Here is a 13,537-nt window from a genome sequence, read left to right as displayed (position 1 = left end):
CTTCAGTTAAACAAATTCCACGAACAATGATATTTGAATAAGTATGTTTGAGATCAGTACCCCTAAAAATGACTGAAAATGTGTAGTTGCAACATATATTTACCATACCAAGTTTCATAGGTTGCACGACATTTCATAACAAGGAAACATGTCATGTGCTTTTACATGATAAATAACCGAATGCTAATTTATAATTTTGAAAAGTTTGAAAATCTTGTGACAAAGACTTTCCCGACATAAATTCTACCTTGAAAAATTCATGATATTCTTATTTCATCACTTTTATTGCAATTGTAGATAATTTACCTCGTTTTAGAATTTGTTCATACGTGCAGCATGCCCATGTGTATCGAATCAACGGAGATATATCCACAAAATATTCAGGTGATGATGGTATATTGCTGCATAAGTAAGGGAAATTGACGATTTTAAAGTTAACGTATTCACGTTTATCATTGAGCTTGGTTGTTTCCCAAGTAAAATATCCAAATTTGAAACAGATGTGTCAGACTCTGTATCTTTTATCTCAAACTCAACGAGATATATAGTTTCGATATAAGAATGGCAATAACCATTGTTAATTGACAATACGTCGTCGATATACTGTATACAGGGTTTTTTCGCCCTGTGTTTTTCGCCCTTTTTACACTTAACAATTTTTCCCAGTTTGAAATTCGCCCAGATATTGTTTTGTTTAAGAAATTACACTGTATTAATTACTAGAATTCGTCCCTTTTCAATTTCGCATAAATGAGGATAAGACAGAAGGGAAAAAAATAAAAAGGGGGCAAAAATTTCTCTGTATACATTGTCTAAATGTCAAGTCGAAGGTCACAGCAAGTGCTTTCTTCTTCTCACGTAGAGTGGCGCAGTGATTAGAGCTCTAGAGTCGCGAAGTAAGGAGCTGATCCATTCGTTGCGGGTTCGAATCCCACTGTGGGACGTGAAGACCAGTCCTTTGGTTGAGACCGTATAATAAAACCGAGGTCCCATGTCGCAGTAGGTGCAGGCACGAAAGATATCCATCCATGCTCAATGGCCTTGAGTGCTAAGTATAGGATAGAATTTAAATCTCTCCATCGCCGAGTGGTAGTGTCTCCATAATAGTGGAAAATTCTCGAGAGGGACGTTAAACAATATGCAATCAATCAGCCAATCTTTACATATAGTACATGTAGTATATTTTAGACAAATTATGCATAATATATGAATACAAGAATCGGTCTCCTAAAAAAAGGAGCGAACTTGGAACAGATGGGCATTCCAATAGTTTGTTGGAAAACCTGGTCTCCAAAAACGATATAGATATTGTCAATCAAAAACTCAAACAACTTTTTGATGTCAACTTCAGAGTATTTGTGTGCAATCAGAATGTTTTTAACAAAATAATTTTGCAAGGGATCAATGACAACGAAAGTAAATTAACAAGTTCTATTTTTATTGAAAAAAAAAAACAGCTGTCAATGATAAAGCCTGTGCTTTAGGTTATCGTTGGGAATGGTTGCGTATAGAGTCGAAAAGTCATAATTTTTGTGCTGTTGTCGTAAGTTAAGTTTGTGATTTTCAAAATGTCTTTTTTTCATAATTTATAAGTATCCGCATCTGATTTACACTACTTTCTGAATAAATTTTTGCATAGTACTCTTGACGTTTCTCCTTAACAACTGTTAATATCTTAATATCTTGATATCTACTTGTTCCCCTACCCTGCTTATGGGCATTAAGTAACCAAACTAAGCAAAAGCTAAGTTTATCGTTACGATCAGCAATGATGCATATTTAAAAATTTTAAATGCCATGGCATCTTCTTTAAGACATAAACCAAATACAACCATTGCACAGTTTTTGCATGATGCTCATGTGACCTATAAGGCCCATGGACCTCTTGTTAAATATATATTAGTGAGATTATTTATATAAAGTGTGTCATGTAAAGTGGCTAATTATAGGGTCATATAATAAAAAGTGGCTATTTATACGGTAATGTCATATAAAGCGACTAATTATACGGTAATGTCATATAAAGAGGCTATTTATACGGTAAAGTAGCTAATTGCATTTGAAATCTTAAAAATAACATTTTTATGAACTAAAAATTTGAAACATCCCAAAATATTCCTATTAAAAAGAATGATCTTTAAATTAATTGAATATGTTGCTCCATTAATTAGTTTTAAACAAATTACATAATTAGCATACTGGTAAGGCTCTATTTAACTTATTTATCCGGTGGGAAACACAGAAAAAGAAAAAAGTTCAAAAATTATTTTTTATATTTTCCTTAAAGGACGGACGTATCGACGACACACGAAGTGTGTATCACACATTTGTTAACAAATCCTCTTCTATCACATCTAGAAGTTTCAGACACCTACCTTTAATAGTTTCTTAGAACATTCAGAAAATTTTCGAAAGGGACGTTAAACAATATACAAACAAAAAACAAACAAAACACGAAATCTGCGGACAAATCAAGCAAAATATTACACTTAAAGGTTTCAAAAGGCACTTTGCAGAGAACTTGAAACTTCTGAAAAAAGTGGAACGATCTGGAATCATTGATGGGGTTGCTAGATGTATTTCTAAAATATAAAATAGTCGCCTCGGAATGCAGTTGATGTATAAGTTGTGAGGTCAAGGGCATTTAACAAAGATTTTTTTTTAAGAATTAAACATGAAGTAGAGATCATCGACATTTTAAACATTAATCAAGGTTTGAAAAGCTGCTGATTGAGATCTTAGCTATTTTTTTTAATTAAAAACTGGTATCAGGTAATATGATAATTCTTATGTGTACAAACATGGTGACGTCGAATAAGATTAATAAGGAAAAGCGCCAAGTATCTTTTCATCTTTGTTCTAAGAGCCAACAAAACTTGCATAATTCGTTTTATATTCCGTAAAACAGGAGGAAATTAAACAGATTTTTATACTAAAATATATTTAATTAATTCATCCAAATATACAATAAAATATTCAATGAAGTTGGAACTAAAATATTCCTAGAACAGTAAAAATGCGTTTTTATATATTGTATGATCAATTCTTTAATGCCTGATTAACATGGTATGATACAATGCTCAAAAAGCTCATTAGTCCTACTTTCTAAAACTCTACATGATAAGAGGCTTACAAAAATTAAATGTTTATAGTCAAACTAAGCTAGCAATTCTATCATAATCATTTTCCTATTGACGGAAACAATTATATCCTTCTCTATACAAAAATATAACTTAGCTGGAATTCAAACAAAAATCTAGGTAACAATCTTTCGATTTCTGTATATATGGAGAACCAGTTTACAAAATAATGATTATGAATCAAAATGTAATAGCACATGTTTTCGTAAATTAGTTTTTTCATTGACAGTCATTGAATGCTATTCATTATTCAGTAAAAATAATATAAATCATTCAATGAGGAGAAATGTTCTGGTCATGGCGCAAATATACATATAAAAATCCCTTTCTAAAGGTGTTGGTAAATGCACATGCTTTAAGATATGCTACACTACTTCGCTTTTCCAACATTCTCTGCCTTAGAATATCTCGTTTTAACCTTTTCTGGGTTCAAGCATATATACGATTTCGGCCCAGTAATGCGATAGTCGAATTCGTTGCAATGTGGAAGATTCATGTATCTTTCATCCATTACGTCATCCCACATCATCTCCAGCACTGGCGGGAGTGGATCAAATCCTCCCCACTTTGCAAGTTCCTCGTTGTACCGAAATTGTCTATCAATATCCCCCATGTAATGGGCAAAGGATGGCGGTTTTCCCTCTTTCAGACGAGACTGGAAATCGGCTTCACTATCAGCCCTCATCTCTTCTTTTGTAGGTAGTTTGGCTTTTCCCGCAAGTATCAATGCTGCAAGTTTCGCCATTTCATAATAGTGAGGGAAGTAGGACCACTGACGAGGAATTCCAACAAAAATTAGGTTTTGGTACTCAATGTGAACCATATGTTTGTATATGGGTTGGATACGTTCTTCTTTAATTGTTATGACGTCCTCTTTCAAGAAAGGGAATGAGAATCGATATCCGGTACAAAATATGATTGCATCCACCTTTTCAGAAGAACCATCTGGAAACACAACTGAATCCTTTGTCATTCTGACAAAGGGGGACCTTTGTTCTATATCTTTTGGAAAAGACGGCGGGAATTCCTTTGGATTTCGTCTGTGGCATGCAAAGACCTGAATGATAGTATAAGTATTTTAACTAGAAGCTGGTGTGCTGGCTATTCCATTAACAGTAGCTTACACAAAGTATAACACAATGAATGTGAAAGGAGAGATTATAAAATGTAAATATGTAAGTAATGAATCATTTTTATTTTTAGGATATAGTCTAATGACTGCAACAGTGTGTGTAATCAAATTTTCATTACATTTACAGTTATAAGACTATATCTTTCCAAAAAACATGATTCATTTCTTAAATATAATTCCAAACAAAACAATGATATCTAACACAATACTTGAACAATCGGCCCAGGTGACCAATAACCTTCAAAAGACAGTTTGTAATAATAAAGAATAATGGGATATTTTACTAGAAAGTAAACTCAATCTTTTTTAATATCTCGTACCTTTTTAGCAAACTTTGAAACATGCATAGAAATGTCTTCCCCCGAGTAATGGCAGCCCAGGATAGCAACCCTGAGATTGTCAAAGTGTTCCTCGTATCGAAACTCTTTACTGTGAATAATTCGTCCCTCAAATAGTTCCATTCCTGGAATATTTGGAGCGTACTCGTTGGTGTCATGTCTGAAATTTGTAACAGGAAAATACATTTTTTACTAATATAAAAACCAGTCTTGTTCAAAATTATTTTTTAGAATTGTAGGTGTATATCAAATTTTCGTTTATGAAAGGTATTGATAAATTTTCGCTAGAGAAGTAATTTAATGTGGGACAAATTTAAACATTACTGTGATTTTTGAATTGTTTCAAATGTTATCCATTTGTAGAGTCGCATCAGTTTGACATGTACTTTAAAGACAAATGATAATTCTAGGTTTTCGACATAATAAATATGCACACAAAAATAGGTCTTTACCCGTTACATACGAGAACTGAATCGAACACTTCCGTTTTGATCTCTGATAGTTTGTTCACGGGAGAAAATGTTACCAGCCATTTAACAAGACCGTTTTCCTGGTTCTTTTTAAGTGGCTTGACATCTCGAACAAAAGTATGTGTCTGTAAAGGATGACACTCTGCATGTTTAAACCAACAAATTACATTCATTGCTTATATCAGTCATGTGTAATTGTGCTGTGCACTCAATAGTCAACATACTTTTAAAATCCTAACGAAGTTTTGAATATTACTTGAAAATGTACATTAAATGAAAATGACATCATAATTGAAGATTGCGTAAAATTTGAGACGAATTTAAGAGTTAAATCTGCTCTATCAAGTATACCGCTAAATATCTATGAGTAAATGATACGTCATACTGTTCGTAGCACATTCAGAAAGCGCTAAATCAAATTTACCCTTATCTGTTGAAAAACAAATTCCTGCAAAATACCGTACAAACAAAATCTAGTTCACATGCACTATCTCCAAAAACTAGCAAATATCCACTTCCGAGACACTAGTTTTGATATTAATAGTGTTTTACGCAAAAATGATTTTACGTTTAAAAAAGCAATTAATAATACTAACAAAATTTTAGAATATTTTTTTTTTTTGAAATATGTTGACTTAAAACGACGAGGACTATTACATGTATTAAGTACGTATCGATTACCCTTATGTATGGTCTCAGCTTAAAATGGTCTTCAAACATGTTGAGGTATTCAAGACATTGTTGTCGTGTGATGTAGGACGTCGTCCATTCTTTGGGATATGGAAAGTCCGGAAACTCTTGTAGTTCTTTAGGGACATTTATCCTGCAAAATTTTACACGAAGAAATGATTTACTAGCCATTGTCATTGGTACAGTAAACTTTGGGATTAAGTGTAAATTTCCTTATTTGTGAGCTTATTTTTGTAGTTTTGAATGTGAGTTTGTGAAGCTGTAAATTAAACCTCTGGGCAATAAAACTTAAATGAGATGAAAGTGTACATATTTATCAGGTCTATCTTACTCCGGTTTATCCATTAAAAATCAATTCAAAATGAAACTGGAATATTAATTTTATGGCCCCGTTGCCAGGTCTTTAATTTATTTTTTGCATTGAGTATTTTATCATTTGATTTTTTGACAAAAAATTTGCAAAGTGACCATCGGCAAAAAGTTTACTTTTTATGGCACCTTTCCCGGTTTACCTCTGGTGTTAAATGCATAATCGAAGTGAAATATTATTTTGTATTGTTTAATAACTTTTGAACTTTACGCTCTTATCCCCATATTTTACATTTGATTTCACCTTTCACACAACTATGATGCCATTTTACACATTAGCAATAAGTCTGTGTTAAATCTTTCATCAACACTCCTCTTTAAAAAATGATTAGGATTTTTAAGTTTTAACATAATACTTTATATAAATTTAGAGATTTTAAATACTATAAAACATTTTTTATTCCATGTTTCATTTGCCTCCTAATTATGCATAAACAGTGTGCTCGAAAATTTAATTCTCGCGTAGTATCACCTTGCGACATATAGATGCAATAACCGCAATTTGTGAAAATTTTGTCTGCGCTAAAACTTTAATCAACCCTCCTCTTAAAAAGATGGCTAGGATTTTTAAGTTTTCAGAGTTTATATACGTTATATTTACTTTATTCTCAAAATGATGATGAATAACATGGTGTTTTACATATAGTTTGATATTTTAACTTAAATTATGATATATTTTGTTGAAGGGCTTTAAATTTAATCACTTACTTTCACTTAGTGCCATTGAACAGTGAACGATCGTTATTGTGCTAATGCATGTCGTGCAAAGCGGGGACTTGTCTCTTAAGGTCCCATCTAAAAGACCTGCAGCGTTCACTTTAAATTCCGAAAAGTTAGCAAAAAAAAACTATTGCTGCTATATCATTATTGGCTAAGGCCAGTCATGATCATGACCGGTTTCGAATTAAAGACATTATGATCATCGAGTGAGCACTCCACCGACTGAGCTACCGTGACGATATGATTTTTCTGTAATTTTGCGTGTTTCATCTTTTTGATAGAGCATCACATTGCTTTTTAACCTTTGCTAAAATATAAATATTTGATGGAGATCTCGTCATTACAGGCTGGAATAAACAATCGACTACAAACAAGCTGCTAGATAGCTTACTTATAAGCTCGACGAACGTGTTTCAACACTTTTTCAGACTTTCTAACTATGGACAATCACTAATATCACTCGTTGCAAGTCATCACCAAAGTTAGTTTTAGAAAAAAACTTTAAATTGATTTTAGTCTAGTTCAATTTCAGCATGACATTTTTTGGGGGGTGGGGAGGGGGCTAAGTTGTTGTTTATTGTGAGTATAATGTTCGATGATATTGGGAAATGTTCAAACTGCTAATGGCATATAAGAAATGTTACCCTCTCTTATTTCAATGAAAATGAACAGTATTTAAAGTGAAAACGGTTCATTAAACAATAAACAGGTAAAATAGGAGCAGAGCAAACACGGTCCTCCAAAACATCAGAGGTGGGATCAGATGCAACTGAGGAGTGCGCATCCCCTGCAATTATGCCATAAATCAATACATATACATACTTTAGACTATTGTAAAGAGCAGAGTGGATGGGAAGTCCAAAATCGTCCTTCTTATTTTGATCACTGTAGTTCCAAATACCTCCAGGCCAAAAATTACGTTCAAACGCAACCGGTTCAAAGACGTTACGATTATCACACAGGTGCTGTAAAGAAAATGGTTAAAATAAGCGACAAAAAAATATTGATGTAACCATCAATTGTCGCCCGGAAAATAAATGAAGTAAACGATGGGAAATCTTGATCATCAAACTGTTTCGAAATTTGCGATAAATACATGCGTCTGAATGAGGGAGAGGATAGTCGAGGAGATTTGGAAAACTTCTAGCCGGATGAAAATCGAACAAAAGCGATTCCTTTTTATAGAAATTATTCTCGAATAGACCTACAAATGAAAACAAACCAAACTACTAAGAACTAAGTATACCTGACCAATATATAGGGCTCAGGACCGTGTGAAAATGTTACAGGGATTGCTTGGTCCCCTTAGGCATTTGATCCTACTTGATATATAAACCTTTTACAGTGGTTGTGTTATTGCAGATTTTATAATACGATTTCTGTATTGTATTTTGGGGATTGAACAATTTTTGTCATCTTCATTTAACATAACGAATGAACCAAGATTTTCTGCGCTCGTATACTGACCCCGGGATCCGAGTTCAAATATTTTTCCAGGACTGTGTCAACTTGACATAGCTTACATTCTTTTTTTATAATGTAGCAATTGTAAAATTCAAATAGACTCGATCCGACGTTTAAGGTCATGAGTCTGTGGGGTATTATCGTAATAACATGTTGTTTCTTGTCACAATCAGGGTACAGGTGTAGGTGCACTTTGGAAAAGTTACCGTTAATGTATCTCATCAGCCAAAGGACTTATTTTGAATGGACGCAACATGTCTTTAGAAAATCTTATTTTCATATTTTTGTATGGTTGTAAGGTAGCAAATGCAAACAAAATAAACGTATTTCGGAATTAAATACAGTATATTTTGATAACAACATTTGTTTATATTCTTGATTAAGACATTTATTATAAATATTACAGAAACCTTGCAATTATACAAGATACATTCACTTCACGTAAAACAAGCATATTCTTAGGTTTCTATGGAATATCCAAAATCTTCCTCTTTACAGTACTTCATAATATGGAGATAACAAACAGTGTTGAATTTTAAATTTCATTCAAATAGTGCAGTTCTCAAGACACATTTAAATCTTGTTTACATTTGTTTGTGCCTATATCAATGACTGTTTTTCAGAAACTGCAGACATTTATAGTGCATTTTTATGCAAGTCAAGAGGTGCAAATGCATACTTTTCGCTAAACCCGTGATTATCCATATGCAATTTATGCAGTCATTTAAGAAGTAGGACAAACTGCACAATTTTAACCCTACATAAACGTGAACTCAGTTTAAATAAGACACCCTTTTGAAATAAGCTCTTATTCTGAATAACGTCGACGTACCTTTTAAAACTTTTTTTTTCTCTTTTATAAACTAGGCGGTTCAACTATTAGACGTGTAACTTGCTTTTTTGTAGTGTATTATCATTTAAATAATATTTTTCTATACCTGATTTTTAACCTCTTTACCTAAAAAAATTATTTCAATATTACTGATAAGCGAGATTTCCTGATCGACCAATGACTTTTTCTTCAATGAAACATACACACGCATAATTCGAGATAAAAATTGTTTCGCTTAGAAATAGTAAATGTCTCTCTCGTGTCAGGAAATTTAGTAGTCTACAGTAATTTGACAACAGTTCGCAAAAATAATTGATAATTGATCCGATTACATTCTGAATTGCTTTATAAGGTTTGGTTTTAGCATCTTTCTATTAAATGTACGAGGGGAGATAAAAAAAATTCGCGAACTAATTGAATAACTTCCAATAAAGAAATGATATCGGGTTTTAGTGTTAAAATGTTTTCAAAGTAGTCCTCTCCGTTTTAATGTGCATCTGCAACCATTCTGCCCATACGCGGATCACGTGATATAGGCGGTCACGTGACATGCTCCTTGGCCTTCTGTCACAGAGGCTTAAAATTTTTCCCGACTTTTATGTTTCTTACCATGCAACTTATTTTTTACAACAAAATCAGCCCATTTGTCAGAAATGGCCTGATCTCGTCAATCGTATGAAAGGATACTGATGTCCCTTTGCAGAATGAGCATGATAACCATCAAAACCAAAGTCCTCTGTCTTTTGAGCGTCGTTTATTTCATGTGGATAAAGTATGGGTGCCTTCAATTTATCATATCTGATATGTTTAAAGCCTGAGGTAAACGATATTTTAGGGATTTAATAATTATATTATTGTAAAGATATTTGTCTATTTTTCTAAATGCAAGTTGGCGAACTTTCCTATCAAATTGCTTAACAAAGGACAAGTCTCTTTCCCAATTTGCTTTCACTGAGTAACAGAACAAACATCAGTTTTAAACATCTTCCTTCCTTCATTTAATCAATCCAATTAATGACAAAACTTCTGGCAAGTCGTTTGTCCTCATAAACCGTGTACAAATTATTATAAACTTCTGCAAAGGAATTTCCAAGATATACGTTTAACTTTACAGCCGTTCGTTTCTCGAATATGACTGAGTCAACCATTTTTTGTCACAAGTGATCTACCTCATGACGTCATTTTCACATTGTGACGTCACAAACACGGGGAAAACGTTCCATTACATATGCTATTTATAGAACATGTGTATGACTCTATGTGTGCCAAATTTCATTCTGATCTGAATTGTGGTTTTGTAAATATAGAGATAGTTCGCGAACTTTTTGATCACCCCTCGTAGGTCACATCGATTTCATATTTTGCTTGTCGGACCTGTGCACTCATACCTAAAAAAACTATGCAAAAATATTACTGTGAAGTCACAAATTTTTGTGGGATGGGAGGAGGCAATTTTCTTTGTTTTTTATGTATAGAGGGACGAGATCCCCGAATTCTTGTCCATCACGAAATAAAAATGTTGTATACATAAATACCTACACATAACAATTCTTCTTCCACGAAATCAAAACCCCACGAATAAAAAGTTTTTCCACAAACCACGAAAATTTGACCCCTCGAAAATATGTAATTTTACAGCCATTTAATTGAATTTAAGATATACATTTTATTCTGTATTGTATGTACCTTTTGATTTGTTTTTTTTTTCTTTGTGACAGGTGTAACATATATTTATTTTTAAACAACACTGCTGTATATTTATGGTTTTTTTTTACTTAATTGGTATCTGTAATAAATGCTCTTTTTCGATTCAAAGTATCTTGATATTATCTTTTGGCAAAAAACAAGGTCGAGTAGATTCTGGTAGAAATATGCAGATAGAGTAATTAAAGTAAAGGTTCATTTATACTCTGATAAAAGGTATCTCTGAATGGCATTAATGTCGTTAAATCCTTTATAGATTTGCCAAGTTAAAGTGTCTTTTTTGTCAAATTTTACCCCGCAAGCCATGCTATAATTGTTTATATTTTACTTATAAAATACATTTCTTCTGGAAAATCATTAAGGTTCGAGCAACATATTTTATGAGTGACCAGAGGGTTTAGGAACCATAGGTAGAAGATGGTATGAAAAATTATTAATTTGATTTACAACACCGGATAATTCTGTGCGATTTTTTCAGGTTTGTTTCCGCTGTATTTTTCGTATTTTAATTCTGTTTACTCTACAAATAAAATATACATGTGCACGCTGATTATTTTTATCATGTCCACCTAAACATTTTACCTGCAGAAAAGTAATGATAAATGTTCAATAGCTCGTTTGCTCATACTTCTTTCATCAGATGCAAAAAATAATAATAATCAAATCTATAAAATACAGTGAACAGCTACAGTGTGAATTGCGATACATTGTTTAGTAAAACTAGTTTGATGCAAGTTTAATATCTAGTTAAAATTATCTTATTACAAGGCTAAAAGACTTCCTTTTCTTACCTATAAAGGTAAGAAAAATTTATCTTCTAATACAGTGTATATAAATCAAAATCTTTATTGCATCTCTTACGCCAAAGAAATTATCAAAACAAATACTACTAATATGTACAGTGCAAAATACTTATCTTAGTTAATAAATCTTTTTGGTCCATAGAATATCTTCCATAAATTAAAACAAAGAAACTCGTACCATGAACAGATAAAAATGCCTGTACTTACCTTGAGACAACATAGCCCCGCCGGACCTGCTCCGATCACGGCAACTCTCTGCTTAGCAGTCTTCTGTGACATCGTGTGCACGACAGTAGACCAGATTTGTAAGCCCCCGCTTTATTTATAGGCGACGGGATGGTCCATTATTTCATATATGGAATGCATAAACAGACCTCTTTGAAAGGACAATCTCGCCTTGATCTTATTTGGTATCCTTTATATATATCAAAAAACATACAGAATACAGGCAGGATATTTTTTTTGGCATGATGCATTTGAAAGTTCATATCTATGAATATAGTGTCCTGAAAAAAGAGAAAAAGTTTTCAGTCGGGCCGTTTAAAGTTAGTCGGTCGAAAGAGGGTAACTTAACAATATTTCTAAAGATGACCTTGCTCAAAGGAACTATCATATAAATTCAATTTACACTTTGGTAAACTCCTTACTAGCTAATAAGCTACAGCTAACCTGGTGCACATAGACAGTAGGACAAATGGAAAACAGACATCAGCGCCATATTATACTATGTAATACCTATTAAGGGATGTGGAAGAGAAATTGGAAAACGTTTGGCTCGTTGTATTCGTAAGCATTATGCAGACCAGTTTAAACTGCTGCTTTACTTTTAAGTTTAAAGATTCTACAGCCAGACCTCTCAATTTTGTTTTATCTAAACAAATAAGGTTTCGTGTAATATAAATAAAGTATGACAACTTCCCAATCAACCAACATTATTTTTTTTTCTTAAAAATGTACTGTCAGTGCATAAAAATACAAAAAATACATTCCTTGGGATATCCGTGGGATATCTTTGCTGATTACAAGTTACAATGTCCAAAACAAAATCAAAAACTTAAGCGTAAGATTTTTATTCAAATGTCAACATACATCCGAAAGATACGGTTTGAATGCTAGGGCAAACTCATTTCAGGATAAAAACATGATATAATATATAATATAACAATATTATTTCATACCATGGTAAGGGTAAACATTACTGTACTGTTGCTTTGAATACTTCCACAATTCTAGTTGGAACATTATGCTATTCTAGATCTATTAATACCATGACTTTATATAAAAGAACATCACGGGAAAAAGAAAATTTCAAACAAACTTTGTGATTTTCTTTTTCATGTTTTTCAATACAGAAAATTAAGTTGATATGTATGTCATCCGTAAAATATAAAACATTTTTCTTCATCGGCTTCAAATATGCAACCGTAGTTCAAAAATGTTCCTACAAAAAATAGGTAATAAAAAAAGATTAACATTTGTGAAAACAAGTCAATTGAGTTAAAATTCAAAATTTGTCCTGATACATACATTGTTTGCAAGCATATCAATATTTAAAAAAAATATACCAGAATTATCGATTCGCACAGCAAGAAAAGTTTGTATACACATTATACAGAGGTGATTGAGTTATCTAAACATAGGATGTTTATGGGTTTACGGGTTAAAGTAAGTTTAAGTAAAGAAACGAAAATAGGCAAAGATAAAGATTAATATTTTCGTCCTTGAAATCCTGCGTACTTATGGTACGCTACTCACCAGAATAATAAGTTATCAAAACGCTTGATGATGATAGGGCCTTAAATGTAATTCCCAATTCATTTAAAATTAAAGTATTTTTATGATTTGGACCGAAAAAGAATTTTAAAAAAAATTAAT

General features: G+C 32.6%; 1 protein-coding gene across 1 annotated transcript; it reads right to left on the bottom strand.

Moving 5' to 3' along the window:
* Window positions 1–2,924: 2,924 nt before the first annotated feature.
* On the bottom strand, window positions 2,925–11,960 carry LOC134234703 (flavin-containing monooxygenase 1-like). Its single transcript, XM_062716758.1, has 6 exons — window positions 11,870–11,960; window positions 7,682–7,824; window positions 5,762–5,903; window positions 5,063–5,205; window positions 4,593–4,770; window positions 2,925–4,197 (listed from the first exon to the last, which is right to left on the bottom strand). The coding sequence occupies exons 1-6, from the start codon at window positions 11,939–11,941 to the stop codon at window positions 3,511–3,513; spliced, it is 1,365 nt and encodes a 454-aa protein (XP_062572742.1). The 5' UTR covers window positions 11,942–11,960; the 3' UTR covers window positions 2,925–3,510.
* Window positions 11,961–13,537: the final 1,577 nt, after the last annotated feature.

Source organism: Saccostrea cucullata, unplaced genomic scaffold (assembly GCF_032062105.1).
Source record: "Saccostrea cucullata isolate Sc308-1 unplaced genomic scaffold, CSIRO_AGI_Scuc_v1 ctg889, whole genome shotgun sequence".
Lineage (NCBI taxonomy): Eukaryota > Metazoa > Mollusca > Bivalvia > Ostreida > Ostreidae > Saccostrea > Saccostrea cuccullata.
The sequence above is the reverse complement of the archived record's forward strand: the minus strand, read 5'-3'. Positions and strand labels throughout refer to the sequence as shown.

Excerpts from the sequence above, each read along its gene's own strand:
- LOC134234703 (XM_062716758.1), bottom strand. The coding sequence starts at position 11,941 with ATGTCACAGAAGACTGCTAAGCAGAGAGTTGCCGTGATCGGAGCAGGT. Across the intron at positions 5,206-5,761 it reads AGCTGAGACCATACATAAGG|ACACATACTTTTGTTCGAGA; the intron begins GTAATCGATACG and ends CATCCTTTACAG. Across the intron at positions 4,198-4,592 it reads TTTCAAAGTTTGCTAAAAAG|GTCTTTGCATGCCACAGACG; the intron begins GTACGAGATATT and ends ACTATCATTCAG.